This window comes from Mus caroli, unplaced genomic scaffold, assembly GCF_978045245.1.
Source record: "Mus caroli unplaced genomic scaffold, Mus_caroli_1 scaffold_5, whole genome shotgun sequence".
NCBI classification, from domain to species: Eukaryota; Metazoa; Chordata; class Mammalia; order Rodentia; family Muridae; genus Mus; species Mus caroli.
In genome coordinates this window covers 36,716,583-36,736,020 of record NW_028227260.1, presented here as the reverse complement: position 1 = coordinate 36,736,020, position 19,438 = coordinate 36,716,583, and the positions used below count along the sequence as shown (strand labels likewise).

The window sequence follows — 19,438 nt, the reverse complement described above, 5'->3', positions numbered from 1 at the left end:
TTTTAAGGGCAATAACTTTGGGCTACTTTATTTGTAGAGGGAGGGGCAGGAAATGGTTTGGTCTTTAGTAAAACGGGACACAGAACTCTGCCTATATAGTAGTTTATCTTTCTAACCGAAACAAAACAGTGCCTGAGGGGTTTATTCGAGTTTTCAAGGTTAAAGTCCATTCATAGAAGCCTAGGTGTACTTTCTCGGGGAGAAGCTGAGTGACGATGCAGCCAGGATTGCAGGCTAGTCCTCTACCCAGGGAAGAAATCTGGATGGTATAAGGACAAGGTCCACCAATCTCCTGCAGGTTTCTCACAGCCACAGCCCAGGCTAAGTTTGAGAGTGGCCGTTCCCAAACCTCAATGTGGTTTTCCTGAAAAGCCAAGAAAAGAATTGTGAACATGTGGTTAACCTTATCACTAGTCATATTTGATATTCAGCCTTGTTAGCAGAACGATCATGCACTCAGAGAAGGAAAAAGTTAGCCAGCAGTGTATTTTAGAAATTTAAAAGTCATGCTGGGTGTGGTGGCACACACCTTTAATCCCAGCACTCAGGATGCAGAGGCTGGTTCAAGGCCAGCCTGGTCTACAGGGGGCATTTCAATACAGTCAGGGCTAAACAAGAAACCCTGTTTTTTAAAAAACAAAAAGACCTCATCTGCCAAAATGGTTCATATATTTCTAGGAAAGTCTCTAAATATACTAACTTTGTCTTTTAGCTTCTGTAGTTCAAATTCTGGCTAAGTGTTCTTCTTAACTGAAGTATGTCCACTCAGGGCATGGATTTACGCTTAAAGGCTTATCCTGATAAAGGGTCTGGGCTACACTGGGATTCCAAACACCTGAGTGTAGTTGTCAGCTGGCTAACAAAGACTTTCTATTGGCTTAAATCCACGTCACAGTAGTCTTCTCTGGTGGATACCCACAAGAAGCCTGGCCAACAGAGCTACTTCCAGGATAGCCAGGACTACGACTGAGAAATTCTCTTTTGAAAGCAATAGTTCCGGCAAAAGCCTTATTATTCACCACTCTGTTAGCAAGCTCGAGGGGAAAAATAACAAGAGAAAAGGGTTAGTCGTGTCTTCATTTGGCAGAGTTGGGCTTGAGATAAATTTGTACTTGAGTATGAAAAGCCCATCTCAAAATACTGTGAATCAGATACTTTAACGCAGGATATGTTCTTTGGCCAATACCCTCCCAAGAAGCATCGCTTACCTGTCTGAAACAGTACCCCTGCTTGCCCAAGGGGTCTTGGTTGATGGCAATTACATCCTTATTCTGAAGCAGAGCTTTGGCTTGGGAGCTGATTTGTCGGAGATCATTGGACATGAGTAGGGGAGCGGCCATGATGGCCCAGAGGGCCATCTGTGTTACCTGCTGGTCCCAACTGAGGCCAAAGTTGCCGATCACTAACTAGGACAAAGAGTAGAATAAGTCAGGTGGGAAAATAGTCAATTTATTGGGTTTCTGTTGTTTGTTGGGAATACAGAAGTCCTTGTCTGAAAACCAGGAATGTTAAAACACATAGGGCCCTCTTTACAATGGAGTAGTAAAATACCAGTTTTCCTGCCCAGAAGGCTGGGAGACGATTTTGTCAACAACCTGGTGACCTTTTTGCTATCTGTGGAATCAGACCTCACCCAAATTCCATAGAATGATCATCTCACCATCCTTCTCTCCCTAGATCATTCATTACCCATCCTTAGGGGAGATGTCACATGTACTTTATGGCCTGCTGACCTCTGTGCTATTGGTCAGAGACCACACTAGATTCTAGGCTTCTTAGCTATACAACTTACTCTCATGGTCACATGGACTGTGTAAAAGAGTTTCTATGTAGCTACACCTTGAGCTTTACTGTGCACCTAGAATCAGACAGACCATTGCCTGGAAACCTTTTCCCAAATGGCACCTTGTTTTAGATATGAGGACAATGGCGTTAGACTCCCCAAAATCTGACCCAGGTTGACAAAGTAAATATGCACCAGGTTTTCATTCTTATCTCCTCAGTGGGTTCATGTCCTTGCTTGGATGCCCGCAGGGACCCCTCAATAGTTTTTTTTTTTCTTTTCTTAGTTTGGAGATAAGGTCCAAACGAACCTTTAGGCCTTGAGTTTGGAGCAACTCTCCTGCCTTAGCTTCTGGAGTTCCGAGACCCCGAGCAACTACACAATGCCCGCTGGAACATTTTAAAAATTTCCTAAATAATTAACCGAGAGAAACCATTTTCTACAGCGTGGTGATGTAAATATTCACAGAAGGCCTCTTCCAAGGGATCAGCGTAGACGTGGCTTGTGCAAGGCCCTGGTTTCAGAGCCAGACACCAAAATACAAAAGCTACCTCTTCAATGAGGAGGGTTCAGGTCTTTACCATGTCTGGGTCATTCCAGCTGCCTGGTCCAGCGACTTCAACAATCTCCTTCTGGTAAAGCACTGTCCAAGTCAAGATATTCTTTATGCTTTCCCAGGAATCATAAACATCATCAAAATTTCTCCAATGATTGCAGTAATATTGGATATCTGTATAATTGGGCTGTAAAAAAATAGAATTCTTTATAGTCTTAACTTTCTTGTGAGATTTTGCTGATCTACAGATCAAAAGCCTCCCACAACAAAGCCTGACCATCTTTTGGAGTTCTAAATATAAGGGAATTTCACCAGAAGATGTTCACTTCATATAAGTAGGCCATATAATTTTAAGTACCTGTTTACAAAGTGACTTTAATACTATTTATGTTGGACGTGCACTGAACTGTGGTGTCTAAGTGCTGGCATTACGAAATATCTTTGTTTTTACTGTAATGTGTAAACTTTCCTAAGATGGCTTCATTGCTAATAAATTACAATGATCTACTAGATGGTTAATATAAAGTCTATAAAGTTATATGGGATACTATCGAACATGGTAAGATTGGAATTTGAAAGATGTAAATTGTGGAATGAACCAATGTGCAGATTCACAGGTATAACATCCAAGATCTAAAATGCTGAGGAAAAAGTTGTACTATCTAAAGTTCAAGAAAACAATATAAATTCATTCATAAATACTTTAAAGACCTACCCTCCTGGAAAACCAAACAGTTAATGCCTAGATAGTGAATGGGCGGAGGCCTCTGTGGGATCCATTACCATCCATGCACAGTGAATATACAGCAATGGGGTAAATATGCTATATGATACACAGAAAAGAAAAAGCGCCGAGCTGGAAAGAGCTGTTGGGGGCTGGAGGCAGGCAAGAAGCATGCTGATGGAGTTTGATTTTATTCCAAGTGTGCAATGGGAAGCCAGTTACAGTTACATTCTAAGGAGGAGACAGAGGGGAGGCCCTTGATAGGTTTTCAGCGGGGTGAGATGAAAGTGGCTTGGAAGGCCAGTGTGGATTTCCACAGGACAGCAAGTTAGTGGTATCAAGAGAGGGGGCCTGGAGAGATGGCTCAGTGGTTAAAAAACAGACTGCTCTTCCAGAGGTCATAAGTTCAAATTCTGGCAACCATGTGGTGGCTTACAACCATTCGTAATGAGATCTGATGCCCTCTTCTGGTGTGTCTAATGACAGCTAGATATAAATGAGAGAGACTTTCAGAGCGAATACTGGCAGGATTGCGGGTGGGCAGGATGTGAATGGTAGAAGAAAAGGAAAAAAAAATCAAAGATGGTTTCCTAGTTGGTGAAAGCTTAGGCTATAGTTACAAACAGCGAGGACAGGGAGGGGGAGAAGTGCAACTTTGTACTCAAGCTCGGAAGTTTAGATTCTGGGCCCACTAGCTCACCTTATGAAAGGGTCTCAAATAAAGTGGCCACTCACAGGAGTATACAATGCTTCGGCCTGTCCTGTTCAAGGCCAAGGCCATGTACTTATAACCTGTATGAGGAAAACAATAGGTAAATAGCGGGAAGCAGGCAATTTCCAGGCAGTGTGGTATATCTGAAGAGTCCATGTTTATATTTAAAACCAGTGTCTGGGCGGTGGCGGCACACGCCTTTAATCTCAGCACTTGGGAGGCAGAGGCAGGTAGATTTCTGAGTTCGAGGCCAGCCTGGTCTACAGAGTGGGTCCCAGGACAGCCAGGGCTACACAGAGAAACCTTGTCTCGAAAAAAAGACAAAAACAAACAAACAAACAAACAAGTGACATGGAGAGGTTGTTCTCTGCTTAAAACTGCTCAGAAGGCCGGGCGGTGGCGGCACACGCCTTTAATCCCAACACTTGGGAGGCAGAGGCAGGTGGATTTCTGAGTTCATGGCCAGCCTGGTCTACAGAGTGAGTTCCAGGACAGCCAGGGCTACACAGAGAAACCCTGTTTCGAAAAATCCAAAAAACAAAACAAAACAAAACAAAACTGCTCAGAAGTTAGCTCAGCGATGGGTCAACAAATCCCAGCAACCACATGGTGGCTCCCAACCACTCATAATGAGATCTGACACCCTCTTATATGTAAGTGTACTTACATATAACAACAAATAAATCTTTGGGCCAGAGTGAGCAGAGGACCTGAGTTCAATTCCCAGCAACCACACGAAGGCTCACAACCATCCATAGAACTACAGTGTACTCACATACATAAAATAAGTAAATCTTCTTAAATAACCGCTTAAACTGTGACTATTGGGTTGCTCTGAGGAGGTGGTACAGAGACAATAGGCATAGAGAAAAGATAGGAGTTAGATGCTTCTTTATCTGGGCTCTCACAAACAGTATCAGATCTAGTTATAATTAATAATTATAATGTATTCTCAGAGTCCTTGAATCAAAAGTGCACAGTATATGTCATGTGCCATGGTAGGCATGTATGAATTCCACATAGATGAATAAATGATGGAGACAACTTCTTTGGCTGGGCAGTGGTCCCAGCCCTCAGGAGGCAGAGGCATGACAATCTCTGTGAGTTCAAGGCCACTCTGATCTACAGAGCTGGTTCCAGGACCACCAGGGAAAGAGAGAGAGAGAGAGAGAGAGAGAGAGAGAGAGAGAGAGAGAGAGAAAGAAAGAAAGAGGGAGAGGGAAATGGGGAGAGATTAGCTCTTTGGAGGCTCAGCTTAACGATAGCCTCAAGTTCTTGTTTCTGGCTAGATCTTTTACTTGATGTTAACCAAAAGGCCAAGAAATAATTATGGCTAAATGTCTTGAAGACAACATACGATTTAGGCTAATGAAATGGTACAGCTAGCAAAGGCTCTTATTGCCAAGCCCGACGACTTGAGGTTGATCCCTGGGACTCACATGGTTGGAAAGAGCGAACAGATCCCTGCAAGTTGCCCTCTGACTTCAGGCACATAGCACATACACCCCCTCCAATACAGTCACATGCACTATACATCATTCTTTGTTGATTTTAACATAATTTAAAAAATGGAATTAAAAAAAAGAAACATACCATTCTCCAAGGATGCCACACTGTCACAGTGACAACCATCAAATTTTAGCAGATCCACACCCCAGTCAGCAAATGTCTGCGCATCAATGTCATAGGATCCAAAACTCCCGGGGAAACCTGCACAGGTTTTATTCCCAACATCTGCATAAATCCCTAGCTTCAATCCTTTGCTGTGGACCTAAAATGAGAAGAAAGATGGACCACAATAGGAAATCAACCAGGAAGTAGTAAAAAAAAAATGGTGGGAGGGCCACTTACTAAGACTAAGCAGAGATGTGTGCTTCTCCAGGTCTTGGCAACTTGGTTCCTTCCAGCACTCCAGTTTTTTAAGCTGAAGTTGTTGGAAGCAGGGAACCAACCCTCCACTTTTGCTAAGGCAGTTCTAACTATGCATGTGGACAGTAGCACAGAAGCGAGGAAAGGGCTATGTCCACTTTAATGTTCCTCATGGGATCCTAAACAGTCCCTTTCCAAAACAGTGAGAGACGGGTCTTGATAAGGGTGGCGATATTGCAGTTAAGTCTCTCTGACATTACTCCAGTCTTGGCCTTCCTGGCATCTGTCTGGGTGAATTTGGATAGAGCCAGGATCCCAGTAAGGTATCCTATCCTCTGACTCTCGGTGTCTCCTCTAGCCGTTTGCCAGCTGCTGAACCCCCAGGACTTACTCACTGGTTGTACAGTCTCACTTGTCCATCTGGTTTGGAATGTGACCTTTTCTCCTACAGGACTGAATAGTATCAGGCCTCATTTGTCTTCAATAGTCTCCAGAGCATTTGTTTTTATCTTTTAACATTCACTGAGTATGTAGTTCAACTACATACTTAATAAGAGTATGTCTAACTACAGTAGCCTTTGGTGCTGATGTGGAAATACAAGCATGCAAGGCACAACCACGCTATCCTTTTCACTTAGAGTATTCAAGGCCTGGGAACTATTGCGAAATGTTTATAGGCTAATATGATAATTCCACTTGGTAAGCACCATAACTTATCATTCAGACAACATTACATTACATTTTCAAAGTATTATGTGGTCTGTTTCATAATAAGCCTTCATAAAGCCATAAAAAATAAACAATGGGCTCTAAACTCACGTAATTTGCGAGGTGTTTGATTCCACTAGGAAAGCGTTGGGGATCTGCCTGAAGCCTGCCCTTTGAATCCCTCTCGGGAGCCATCCAACAGTCATCTATGCAGAGATATTCATAACCTGCATCCCTCCAGCCATCAGAGACCATGAGCTCTGCCATCTGCATGAACAGTTGCTCACTGAAAAAGAAATTCAGACAGTCATTCCAATTCGTTAGGTGACTACTTCCGCGCTCCCATTTTAAGGTACCTCGGGATTTCACAGTTTCTAAAAATGCAGTAACAACGTGGTAGTAATCACAACCCCTGAGGTATAAAAATGAACCATCCTTCCCGCTACTCCTCTCTCCCTCCTCCCACTACCTCTGACCCAGAACTCACAGAAGGGGTGGGGCCTCCAGGTCCACGCCTAAGCACAAAAGAAATAAACAAAACCTCCAAATAATTAAGAATGCAACCCATAACAAAACTGAAAAGCTATTGTAACTATCAAGCTGTGCTGACACAGGCCTGTAATCCTAGCTATTGAGGAAACGAAAACCGGAGGATGTGAAGGAGAAAGGCCTGCCTGGCCTATGAACAACTAGAGAAATCCCAGCAGAGAAGGCTGAGTACGATAAACAGCCTCTTCCGGTATCAGCTTTACTTAAGAGAAAACAATCTCATTCGTACATAATACTAACAGAAACAAAAAAGAGCCAGCAAAGGCTAGGATACATAGAGATTAATATGTTTATCAACCATATGTTAAATATTCTGTTCCTCGATGGCCTGAATAAATGGAGAAACATTATCTTACTCTTGGATCAGGAAACCTTGAACAAATCCCAAAAAAAGACTTTTGAAGGAATTTGGCAAGATTTCAGGAGCTCACCTCAAAGATGAAATGCTTATGTTCCTAAAAAGAAATGAAGCTACTGTAGCATGGCTTTTACAATACAGAGATTACAGTGATTCAAGAAATCAGAAAGAGAGCCATTTATCTAAAACCTGAGTCTTCTAGCTTCCCCCAAAGAATGCAAGGTTTCACGACCACCACCCATTTTTTTGGTTAAGATTTATTTCTTTATTATATGTAAGTACACTGTAGCTGTCTTCAGACACTCCAGAAGAGGGAGTCAGATCTCGTTATGGATGGTTGTGAGCCACCATGTGGTTGCTGGGATTTGAACTCTGGACCTTTGGAAGAGCAGTCAGGTGCTCTTACCCACTGAGCCATCTCACCTGCCCCCCATTTTGTTTTTTGAGATGGTTTCTCTGTGTAGCCCTGGATGTTCTGGAACTAGCTCTGTAGACCAGACCTTGAACTAACAGAGATCTGCCTGCCTCTGCTTCTATCTCTGAAGTACTGGGATTAAAGGTCTGTACCATTACGCCTGGCTCACAATCACATTCTTATAAAAACGTACCTTCCCTCTGGAATGCTATTTCAGTCAAACTGAGTCTTTGTTTCCTATGTGCAAACTTACTCTGCACTCAAGTGCGATTTACCTTTTGTTTTAACTTTGATTTCTTGGTATAAGACTTCAAAGACAGAAATAAAGAATTGACATGTCCCATCACATGAATTTCAGAATAACTCATAGTCAAGAACCAGCTGTATCTGCAATAGATGCTAGACCCAAAACAAATGGCATAAGAGAAAAACTCAGATGATACAATCAAATGGCAAAAAAAAAGGGAACTCTGTTGAAGAAACAGTTGAAGAAGCTGATTTAAAGTAGGAAAAGACGTTAAACCTCCTTAGAAATTAACTACAATAATGTACATAAGAAGGGCTGGGGTGTAGGTCAGTGCCAGAGTATTTTGAAACATGGTAAATCCTGGGCTCAAGTCCCTCGGGGGCAGAAAAAATACTTAATAACACAAAGCAGATTGGTAAAAGTTCTAAAAAGATGACAAAGCTCAGGATTGGCTACATTGCTGTGAAAAGAGGCAAGATGGATGACAGACACACTGTGGGGGTACGCATGCATCTGCAAAATCTGGGTTAATAAACCCGGCAGTGGTGGCGCACACCTTTAATCTCAGCACTTGGGAGGCAGAGGCAGGCGGATTCAGATTTCTGAGTTCGAGGCCAGCCTGGTCTACAGAGTGAGTTCCAGGACAGCCAGGGCTACACAGAGAAACCCTGTCCCAAAAAACCAATAATAATAATAATTCTTGGTTAATGAATGTTAATGGTTAATGAATGGTTAAATGGCTTGGTTAATGAATGGTTAAAGATTATCAAAATAGGGCTGGTGAGATGGCTCAGTGGGTAAGAGCACCCGACTGCTCTTCCGAAGGTCCAGAGTTCAAATCCCAGCAACCACATGGTGGCTCACAACCATCCGTAATGAGATCTGACGCCCCTTTCTGGTCTGTCTGAAGACAGCTACAGTGTACTTACATATAATAATAAATAAATAAATCTTTAAAAAAAAAAAAAAGATTATCAAAATAATCATACCTTTACACTCTAAAAATTAGTGTTTTAAGAAAAGAATCTAGCCTGGCCCGGTGTGCTGGCTCGTGATATCTCAGCACTCTGAGGCACTAGATCAGCCAGGCCCGCAGAGTGAGACCTTTCTCATTTAAAAAAGAAAAAAGAAAAACCATTAAAGGAAAGAAAGAAATCACATATAGGATGCACAAAAGTTGAAGAATATCAATAGCTCTTAACAGAGGACTACACAAATGCTAGACCCAAAACAAATGGAATAAAAGAAAAACTCAGATGATACAGTTAAATGGCAAAAAAAAAAAAATAAAAATAAAAAAAGCATTAAAGGAAAGAAAGAAATCACGTATAGGATACACAAAATAGCATATACAGAGACTTGAATTTATCAAGTTCTTACTCTGTACCAGGTACACTACTCGGCACTTTTTTTTTTGAGGTCACTTACATGTATCCCAGGCTGGCCTCAAACTTGTGTGACATGAGCTGGACTTGAACTTCTGATATTCCTCCTTCCACCTCCTGAATACTGGGACTTCCATGTGCACCACCATTCTGAGTTTACAAAAGCTATGCTAGGCAAACCCCGTGCCAACTGAGCTGCATCAGCCCAATTGAGACAAAAAAATTATACTGGACATGGTTCTGCATGCCAGTAACCCCAGCAAGGTGGAAGAAGGATCCCCAGTTCAAGATGACCTTGATCCACATTAGGGTGACCAAGACCCCAAATCCAAGGGTAAGGAATTCAGCCCTTTCTAAGAAAGAACACTTTCTTAACATATGCAATACCCTCAGACATGTCCCCAAACTTCAAGAAAAACAAAAGTAAATGAATGCTTCGCCTAAAGCCACACTAACATAGAATTTGAACCCAGGCAGGGCACTGGGGTCTTGATGGTACTCACACATAAAAGTCATGCTATTTTTGGGGAGTCAATTAGAAATCTGTGTTTTCATTTACATAATAAACTACTGCAGATTTGTATATAGATATTCACCATGATTATTTCTGGATGATGAAATAAGGAGGCTTATTTTCCATCATATCATTTTTACCACTAACTTATTTGCAGTGACCATGTGTTAGTTTTCTAACAGCCCCCCCCCCAAAAAAAACAGCCACCATTAACAAAACAAAAAGACAAAAAAAAAAACCCTATATTGTCAAGTTACCACAGATTTTATCTCAGGGATACAATGGGCAGTCTGAAACGCAGAAAGCCATTTTCTCTTATGATGTCTGTACAATACCTTGATTTTACCCTTATAGACATTTAGAGAAGTAACTGGTGAACACAGAGAGGAAGTTGTGTCACCACTGGGTGACCTTACTATGTTTTCAATAATACTTATAAGGGAGCCATGCAATATCTAATACTTGGTTCTTAATCTTTTCTAGATCACAGATTCTTTTAAGAATCTGAAGAGGGCAGGTGTGGTAGCATACACCTTTAATCCCAGCACTCAGGAGGCAGAGGACACAGAGAAACCTTGTCTCAAAAAAAAATATTGTGAAGAAAGAAAAACCTATCTTTTCTAGAAAAGTGCCCATATATTTGTGTAAAGCTATAATTCATTTTCTTATGCCAGGATAAAGACATCTGATGTATTTGCCTAATTGAGGTGACCAGAGCAGGAATAACTGGTTTTTAAAGTGGGTTTACTTTAACTGAGAAGATCATCTCTGTCAGATAACCATTTTACAGCTCTTCCTTTTTCAGTCAGTGTCTTACTACATAGCCCTGGCTGGCCTTGAATTCAAAAGAGATCTGCCTGCCTCTGGCACTGGGGTGCTGGGACTAAAGTCCTGAGCCACCAAGCCCAGCAAAGTTACAGTTTTTTCCGTGTCAGCTCCATGAGTTAAAATGCAAACTAGGATTGTGCCTGGTCGCAACTCTCACCTTTGATTTATCAAGTTCCTTCAGGTCAACCTTCCAGCCTGGTGCTATGCTTAAGGGAAGGGGGTTCAGGAACACCTCAGCTATCCTATGGTTTCTCTAACTCTAGCTTCATTACAGCCAAAGAACCCGTGATCCAAAAAGAAAAAAAAAAAATCACATTGGTCTTAGTCATCCTCCTGCCCGGTCCAACTGTACTTATGGCTAGCTCAAGGCTAGCACTAAACAAGAGCAGAATACAAACCCACACAAAGGGTCTGCGTGGAACCAAATAATAAATGAAAAATTCCCAGTGAGGCAGAGATAGAGCGGGAGCGAAGCACTAGCTGCTGGCTAGCTTCAATCCCAGGATAGCTCACCAGGATGATGGTTTAGAGACAGTCTAGATCTCGGGTGGAATATAAAAATTGCTGGGAATAAAAAAGCATCAGTAGTACGAGATCTACCCCTCCAGCTCAAATGCTCCACTCCTTCTACCAAAGACACCCACACAAACACACGGAAAGAGGAAGGATCACTCCACATCTCATACCTTATGCAGGCATCAGGCTCTTCTTGGCAGTCAATGTTGCACATGAAACGTTCCCAATGCAGCCAACCCATAGTAGGAGTCCGTGCCAAGCCATTGTCCAATGCTCTGACCCCAAGAATGCTCCAGAAAACTAAAGCCAGGGGACAAAGCGCAAGCTCACAGACCAGCCGCTTATGTCCGCTCAAAAGCATCATGGCCATAGAAATCCTTTGGTTCAGTTTCCCGAGTTAAACTGGGCTTTTAAGTTTACCCTGGGGCGGACCAATCAGCAATGAGCTACTCCAATGACATCATCGTTTCTCAGGCAACTAGGCAGTTATCTCCAAAAGTGAACCAATGAACAGTCAGGTAAGACATGCATCAACCAATCGTATTGGCGCTTTTTTTACCTTGGCCCGCCCCATTTCCAAAGGAGGAGGAAGTGCGGCATCTCAGTGATCCCGAGTTTAAGCCGAGAGTTGCTCACGTGACCGAGATCTCACATGACGTAGATGCTCACGTGATCAATCGCTTACGTGAGCAGAAGTAGTTCTGGTCGTCGTCTATCGTCTCGCTAAAGCCGTTTGAGGGAAGAAGAAGGAAAATCCCCGGGTCTCGTTGGAGGTTGGTGTGCGGGTGGGAACTGGGGACCCCGGGTGGTGATAAGGAAGAGCAAAGTCGGGTCCGGGGTCGCCTCCGCCTTTTCGTGCTCGACTCCCCCCCCAAACCCCGTCCTCCTCCCCCCTCCCCCTCCCCGAGTGCCGGGAAGCGGCCTGCGCTGCGTCTGGTGGGGAAATGGTGGACGGTCGTGACTGTGTGCGTGTTTTTGTAAATCAGTTCCTTTGGCTGGATCTCGGGGGACTTTTCCCCCTCTGCCCGCAAGAGGGACCCGTAAGATGAAAAGCGTTTCAAACACGGTCGGTCCGGAGTTAGGGGAAAAAAAGAAAAGAAAGAAAAATAAACAACAGAGTGAGACCCGCGGTCTGAGTACCGCTCCATCCATTCATGCGCTCAACTATTCAAACTGCCGGATGGTCGTGAGGGGTCCCGAGGGAATTCCATCCTTGAAAGTATGAGTTGGGCAAGTGATGCGTGCTCGAGAGGCGCCCAATAAATGCTTTCACTTAATTATTTGAACGTTTGTTTTTCTGCTTATCACGATCTACGAGTTGAATTTTGGTCGTTCGAAAAGTAATAAATTCGTTTAAAAGGGACACAGTTCAGCACTACCCAACTCTTATTACAGTTACCAAAAGTGTGCTGTAACACGGGTATAAGTACACGGATGCTTAACTCATAAATTTTGGTTACTACGTTAGGTAACAGAATCCTGGTGGCCTTCTCAGGAAACGTAAGGAAGCCAAACCTCTCAACCACTAGGGAGGACCTATTGAGACAGAATGCTGTAGAAATCACCATCGTCTCTGGGGTGTTGTGTCAAATCATTCTTTAAGCAGACCGTTAAGCCTGCACAAAATAAAATTAAAAAATAGACCATAAACTCAATAGCCATTGTTTACATTTGATGTCTGATCCCCATTCCTGCACACATAAAAAAGTTTTTTTTTAAATTTTTGTCATATTTTCCATGCTTATGTTTTTGTTCTAAGATTATTTTTGTCCCAATACAGTGAGCTTAAAGAATTAAAAAAAAAAATTGAAGTTGTCTAGTATTAAAGGGTAAATGGCATTCATTCCCTTGGGCTCCATTTGTTCTTATAGTTTATCTTATTGCAAAGCTACTTTCAGATCGTCTCTCACACAATGAAACATTTCGTTAACATTTTTGAACATTTTAATAGAGTTAGGATTATACTATGGATGATCATTCATTCAATTTATTTTGGAAATCTCTCCAGGTAGGGGCAGATTGCTTAGTCAGTAATTGCATAGAACTCCATTTAAGGTAGAAATATATTTCATCCATTTCTGTTGATGACCATTTAGTCTTCTGATTTGTTTTTTACCATTACAGTCCTGCAGCAAACATTTTTAAAGTATTTCTGTCGACCAGATACCTGGAAGAAACTCTAACAGGGTCAAAGGGTATGTGAATTATTATTTTTTTAACATAATTGAGATGAATAATCTTGAGTCATTTAAAATTTTATAACTTTATATTAAATGTATAATGTTCCACTTTTCTTCATAAAATGCCTTTCGAATACTACATAGTTCAATAAGTCCTGCTCTTAATTTCAGATAATTCCTTAAGGCACATACCTGAAGTGGATTTTCTGTCAGAAGGTGTGGTAAATATTACCAACATGTTCTCCCAGAATAGTGCAGCTTTTAATTCTTCTGGTGAACTCTAGTTTGTGAACTGTCCGTAATGTTGACTTATTGTCACTGTTGAATATCCACTATTTTTGATGGGTGGTTAAAATGTTTATTTTCAATTTCATTTTGAATGAAGTTTGAACATGTCCCAGACTTTTTCCCTATACGCACGCTCCTTTCACCTCTGCATTTAAATTTGTTATTGAAGTTATAATCGGAGCATTACGGCTTTCCTTTACCCTCACTCCAAACCTTCCCATGCTTAATCACCTCTCCACATTGCTCTCTTTTAAATTCTTGGCCTCTTTTTCTCAATTACATGTGTGTGTGTCTGTGTGTTCCTAAGACATAAATACCAGCTGCTCAGCATATCTGTGCACGCTTTGAGGCCTGATCATTTGCTATTAGGTAACCAATTGGTGTGCTTTGCTCTGGGGAAGACATAGCGCTCCACTATCAGCATTCCTTAGTTGCCTGCAGTCCTGTATCCTCCTTTGTTGTGATTGTTCGTTTTTTGGGATGGGAGTCTCAACTATGCATCCTTGACTGACCTGGAACTCCTCCCTCTGTCGGGCATGCTGGCCTCAAACTCAGGCCCTCCTGCCTCTGTTTCCAGAGTGCTGAGATTAAAGGTCCATGCCGACACACACATCTCAGTGGGTCATTTTTTTAAAAAGATTTATTTGTTTATTTGAGTGTTCTGCATGTATGCAGCCTGCATGACAGAAGAGGGTATCAGACAGAACAGGGCATTGGATCCCATTGATGAATGATCATGAGCCCATGTGGTTGCTGGGAATTGAACTCAGGGCCTCTGGAGGAGCAGCCAGTGCTCTTAAGCAAGCTCCTCAGTGGGTCACTTTGAAATTTGTTCATTTCACCTAGTCCTCCTTTCCTTCTGTTTGAATGCTACATTCCTTAAGGTTTGGGGGAGGTATGTGTCACAATGTAACGTGAATACTCAATCATTGTGCTTGTGAAGCAAGCAAGAGTCTAGTCTACTTACATTAACTAGAACGCTCAGGAGCTGCTCTCTTTCGTGAGTCTTGTCTTTGGAGTTCTTTCCCCTTCCACTTTGTGCTTCATTAAAAGTCTTTATAGTTTCTGGACCCTGGAACACAATCAGAATAGTTTGTTTCAATTAACCCTTGTGTCTCCCGTTGATACACGTAATCAACCAATCCTTCTATGAACTTGCCTTCTATGTAGTCTATGGATCTGCACTTTAGCGAGGACACATAGTTCTCCTGTAGAACTGTGATTCGTCCATGGCAGAACTGTGGACTGAAGCTGGCTCCTAAAACTTGTTTAAATGTATATTAATGTCTTCCATTTATCTCTTAGGCTTTAATACTTCTGTATTTTATTGACTTGCATTCATTCTTTATACTCTTAGGCTATTTAATGGATTTGTTGTATTGTCTCATGAGTTTTGTTTGTCTTTTGATTTAAAGAATATTTTCATTTTTCTATAATGGAATATAGTTGTACTTTGTTATATTTAGTTTTAATTTTCTCTCTGTGATGTTAATACATTGGCTCAGTGCAGAAAATTTAGAATATTCAAAATTATCTAAAGGAAAAAAGTATCCATGGAAACAGAAAAATTCCTATAGTACTGCTACCCAGAAATAACCACTGTTAATTAGACCTGATACATAAGAGAAATGGTATAAGCACTCCCTAAGTGAATGGATTAAAAGTTTTATGCAGTCTTTGCTCATATGGCTCCTTTGAAAAACTTACTGATGTGAACTTGTAAAATAATAGTTTTCTTTGTTTCTCTTACTATATTATATATACTTTTTCATGACAATAGTTTTCTAATTTTTTTAAAGCCACATTGAATTTGCATTGAGCCAAGCTTGCCACCAAGAGTCCATCAGTCACCATGATGCTGAGCACAGAGGGCAGGGAGGGGTTCGTGGTGAAGGTCAGGGGCCTACCCTGGTCCTGCTCAGCCGAGGAAGTGATGCGCTTCTTCTCTGATTGCAAAATCCAAAATGGCACATCAGGTGTTCGTTTCATCTACACCAGAGAAGGCAGACCGAGTGGTGAAGCATTTGTCGAACTTGAATCTGAAGATGAAGTGAAATTGGCTTTAAAGAAAGACAGAGAAACCATGGGACACAGATATGTTGAAGTATTCAAATCCAACAGTGTTGAAATGGATTGGGTGTTAAAGCATACAGGTCCAAATAGTCCTGATACTGCCAATGATGGTTTTGTACGACTCAGAGGACTCCCATTTGGCTGTAGCAAGGAAGAAATTGTTCAGTTCTTTTCAGGGTTGGAAATTGTGCCAAATGGGATGACACTGCCAGTGGACTTTCAGGGGCGGAGCACAGGGGAAGCTTTTGTGCAGTTTGCTTCACAGGAGATAGCTGAGAAGGCCTTAAAGAAACACAAGGAAAGAATAGGGCATAGGTACATCGAAATCTTCAAGAGTAGCCGAGCTGAAGTCCGAACCCACTATGATCCACCTAGAAAGCTCATGACTATGCAGCGCCCGGGTCCTTATGATAGGCCAGGGGCTGGAAGAGGGTATAATAGCATTGGCAGAGGAGCCGGGTTTGAAAGAATGAGGCGGGGTGCCTATGGTGGAGGGTATGGAGGCTATGATGACTATGGAGGTTATAATGACGGGTATGGTTTTGGGTCTGATAGATTTGGAAGAGACCTAAACTACTGTTTCTCAGGAATGTCTGATCATAGATATGGAGATGGTGGGTCCAGTTTCCAGAGCACCACCGGGCACTGTGTACATATGAGGGGATTACCATACAGAGCCACTGAGAATGATATTTACAATTTTTTCTCACCTCTTAATCCCATGAGAGTGCACATTGAAATAGGACCTGATGGAAGAGTTACTGGTGAGGCAGATGTTGAGTTTGCTACTCATGAAGACGCTGTGGCAGCTATGGCAAAAGATAAAGCAAATATGCAACACAGATATGTGGAGCTCTTCTTGAATTCTACCGCAGGGACAAGTGGAGGAGCTTATGATCATAGCTATGTAGAGCTCTTTTTGAATTCTACAGCAGGGGCAAGTGGTGGTGCTTACGGTAGCCAGATGATGGGAGGGATGGGTTTATCCAACCAGTCTAGTTACGGAGGTCCGGCCAGCCAGCAGCTGAGTGGTGGCTACGGAGGGGGTTATGGTGGTCAGAGCAGCATGAGTGGATATGACCAAGTTCTTCAGGAAAACTCAAGTGACTATCAGTCAAACCTTGCTTAGGAAGCAAGGGACCATCCAATAGCATCTACAGCAACCTTTATAGGAACTGGATAGAGTAGGGAGGGTGTCTTCATATCCAGTATGATTGGTAAATGGGAAGTACAACTGCTTCTGATCACTATTGGTCAGCTTCTTTCTTTCTTCTTTTTCCTTTTTTTTTTTTTTTAAAAAAAAGAACAAAAATTTAAGTTTTAACAGTTTCGCATTACAAGCTTGTGATTCATGCTTACTGTAAAGTGAAAGTTAAGATTGTTTTCAAACTTTAAGCTCAGCAATTTTGAACACTGAAAATATTCATCTAGGATGTAATAACAAGTTCAGTATTGACCATAACTGTCAAATCCCCTTTCAGCTTTCCTCAAGTTAGTTATGGTGTAGGAGTGAACTTAAGCAGCAAGCACATTTAGGTTTAAAGCAGATTCACTTACGTTAAATGTTGCTCTTATACCGCAATACATCGAAAACTTCAGATGCATGTTGAGAAACATGCTTTTCTGTAAAAAAAAATATATAGGAGCTGTGTCTATGATTCAAAGTGACAACATTTGGCATGTTTGTTAATTCTAGCTTTTTGGTTTAATATCCTGTAAGGCACGTGAGTGTACACTTTCACTTTTTTTTTTTTTTTTAAAGATCCGGGACAATTTTGAGATGTGATACCAATACATTAGGAGTTTGGTCATGTTATTTGTATGGAATTCTGGGGCTTTGATTTAAACCTTACCTTGTATTGTGAATTCCATTTAGATGTATTGTACTAAGTGAAACTTGTTAAATAAATCTTCCTTTTAAAAACTGGAAAAATCTGGCATAGTTTGATTTTCTTTTTTAAATCATGTTCTATTATATGGACACATAGTAACTGGCTTTTAAAGTTCTCTGCTGTTGAAATTTTAATTTTTTTTTCTCAAATATTCCAGGCTATGAATGACTCAAGGTTTGATCCTCCTGCCTCTACTTCCTAAGTATTAGAATTGCAGTCATCCGTCACTGTCCAGTTTATGCAGTGGTGGAGAACAAACCCAGGGCTGCTTGCATACAAGACATGAACTGTACCAACAGAGCTATATTCATAGCCTAAATTTTGATTGTGTGTTGCTAGAGGGTAGAGAACAATATTGGATCTCCTTTTCTAAATACCCTGCCTTATTGTCTTGGTGGTAATGGGGTCTTTCACTGAGCCTGCAACTAGTCTGGCAGCCAGGAAGTCCCAGTGATCTGCCACTGCTGTACACTGCACTGGGGTTATAGTCACACTGATCTTACTGGGTCACACTTTGTGGGTGACCATGGCTGGGTTGTTACATGGCTGCTGAAGATGTGATCTCAGCTTGTCGTGCTTGCTCAACAAGCATTCATTTTTGTTTGTTTACTATGCTTTGAGACAGGATCTATGTCGTTCTGGGTGTCCTAGAACTCTCTGTAGACCAGGCTGAACCAGGCTGGCCTTGGCCTCACACAGAGTCACCTGCCTCAGGTTCCTGAGTGCTTAGATTAAAAGTGTACATCACCATGCCTGGCCTATTTTCTTCCTTCCTTCCTTCCTTCTTTCCTTTCACTCTTTCAGTTTTCCTCTCTCTTTTTCTTTCCTTCTTTCTCTCTTCCCTTCTTCCTTCCTTCTTTATTTCTTTTGCTGGCCTTGAACTCACAAAGATCCACCTACCCCTGCCTCCCCAGTGCTGGAATTAAGAGTACTGGGATTAGGGCTGGAGAGATGGCTCAACGGTTAAGAGCACTGGCTGCTTTCCAGAGAGAGGATCCAGGTTCAATTCCCAGTACCCACGTGGCAGCTCACACCTGGAACTGGAGTTCTAGGGGATCTAGCACCCTCACACAGACAGGAATGCAGATAAAACACCTAAGAGTGCTAGGATTAAAGGCACGTGTTGCTACCACCTGGCCACAGCAAGCACTCTTACCCATTAAGATGCCTCTCCATCCCTGCGATGTTTATTTAGAGTATTTTTCTGTGTAGCCCTGGCTGTCCTGGAGTCTGTAGACCAGGCTGGCTTCAAACTCAAAAGATCTTCCTGCCTCCACTGCTACCCAGCTCTATGTTTGATTTCCTAAAGGTTTGTTTTTAAACTATCTCTACAGAATTCTTGGAGACTGTGCTTTATCAAGACAACATTCCCCAAATCCAAAGAGAAAGAAAGCAAATAATTGCTTTCATGTTACCATAAATGATACTATGCCTTTACTAGAAAAAAATAAAGCAGGCTATAGGAAAAAACCCATTCTAAACAAATTATTTGATAAAACTTTTTTAGAAGAAGATTCAATTAGTTTTATTTATAGGAGCACACTGTAGCTGTCTTCAGAGACACCAGAAGAGCGCACCGGATTCCATAACAGATGGTTGTGAGTCACCATGTGGTTGTTGGGAATTGAACTCAGGACCTCTGGAAGAGCAGTCAGTGCTCTTAACGGTTGAGTCGTCTCTCCAGCCCTTGGTTTTTAGGGTTTTCAGACATCTAAAGCTTGTGAGCCACTGGTCCTCTTGCTATTGTAGTGTCACTGGAACATATTTAAAGACATTGACTGCTGGTCCCTGGTTTGGGAAAGATCTGAGAGGATGCAGAATACTGTGCCAAGCGTACTTAG

At 41.9% G+C, this 19,438-nt stretch overlaps 2 protein-coding genes across 3 annotated transcripts; one reads left to right on the top strand and one right to left on the bottom strand.

Annotated features, from left to right (window-relative positions):
• Gla (galactosidase alpha) lies at positions 1–11,584 on the bottom strand. Its single transcript, XM_021153222.2, has 7 exons — positions 11,335–11,584; positions 6,464–6,638; positions 5,369–5,546; positions 3,764–3,855; positions 2,365–2,526; positions 1,209–1,406; positions 1–364 (listed from the first exon to the last, which is right to left on the bottom strand). The coding sequence occupies exons 1-7, from the start codon at positions 11,532–11,534 to the stop codon at positions 104–106; spliced, it is 1,266 nt and encodes a 421-aa protein (XP_021008881.1). The 5' UTR covers positions 11,535–11,584; the 3' UTR covers positions 1–103.
• Positions 11,585–11,817: 233 nt separating this feature from the next.
• On the top strand, positions 11,818–17,638 carry Hnrnph2 (heterogeneous nuclear ribonucleoprotein H2). Of its 2 annotated transcripts, XM_021153003.2 has the most exons (4): positions 11,818–11,937; positions 13,289–13,359; positions 13,516–13,560; positions 15,432–17,638. In XM_021153003.2, exon 4 carries the CDS (start codon positions 15,485–15,487, stop codon positions 16,832–16,834), a length of 1,350 nt encoding a protein of 449 aa, XP_021008662.1. In that variant the 5' UTR covers positions 11,818–11,937; positions 13,289–13,359; positions 13,516–13,560; positions 15,432–15,484; the 3' UTR covers positions 16,835–17,638. The 2 variants fall into 2 exon arrangements, with proteins under 2 accessions (XP_021008662.1, XP_021008661.1); XM_021153002.2 differs by lacking the exon at positions 13,516–13,560.
• The last annotated feature ends 1,800 nt before the right edge of the window (positions 17,639–19,438 follow it).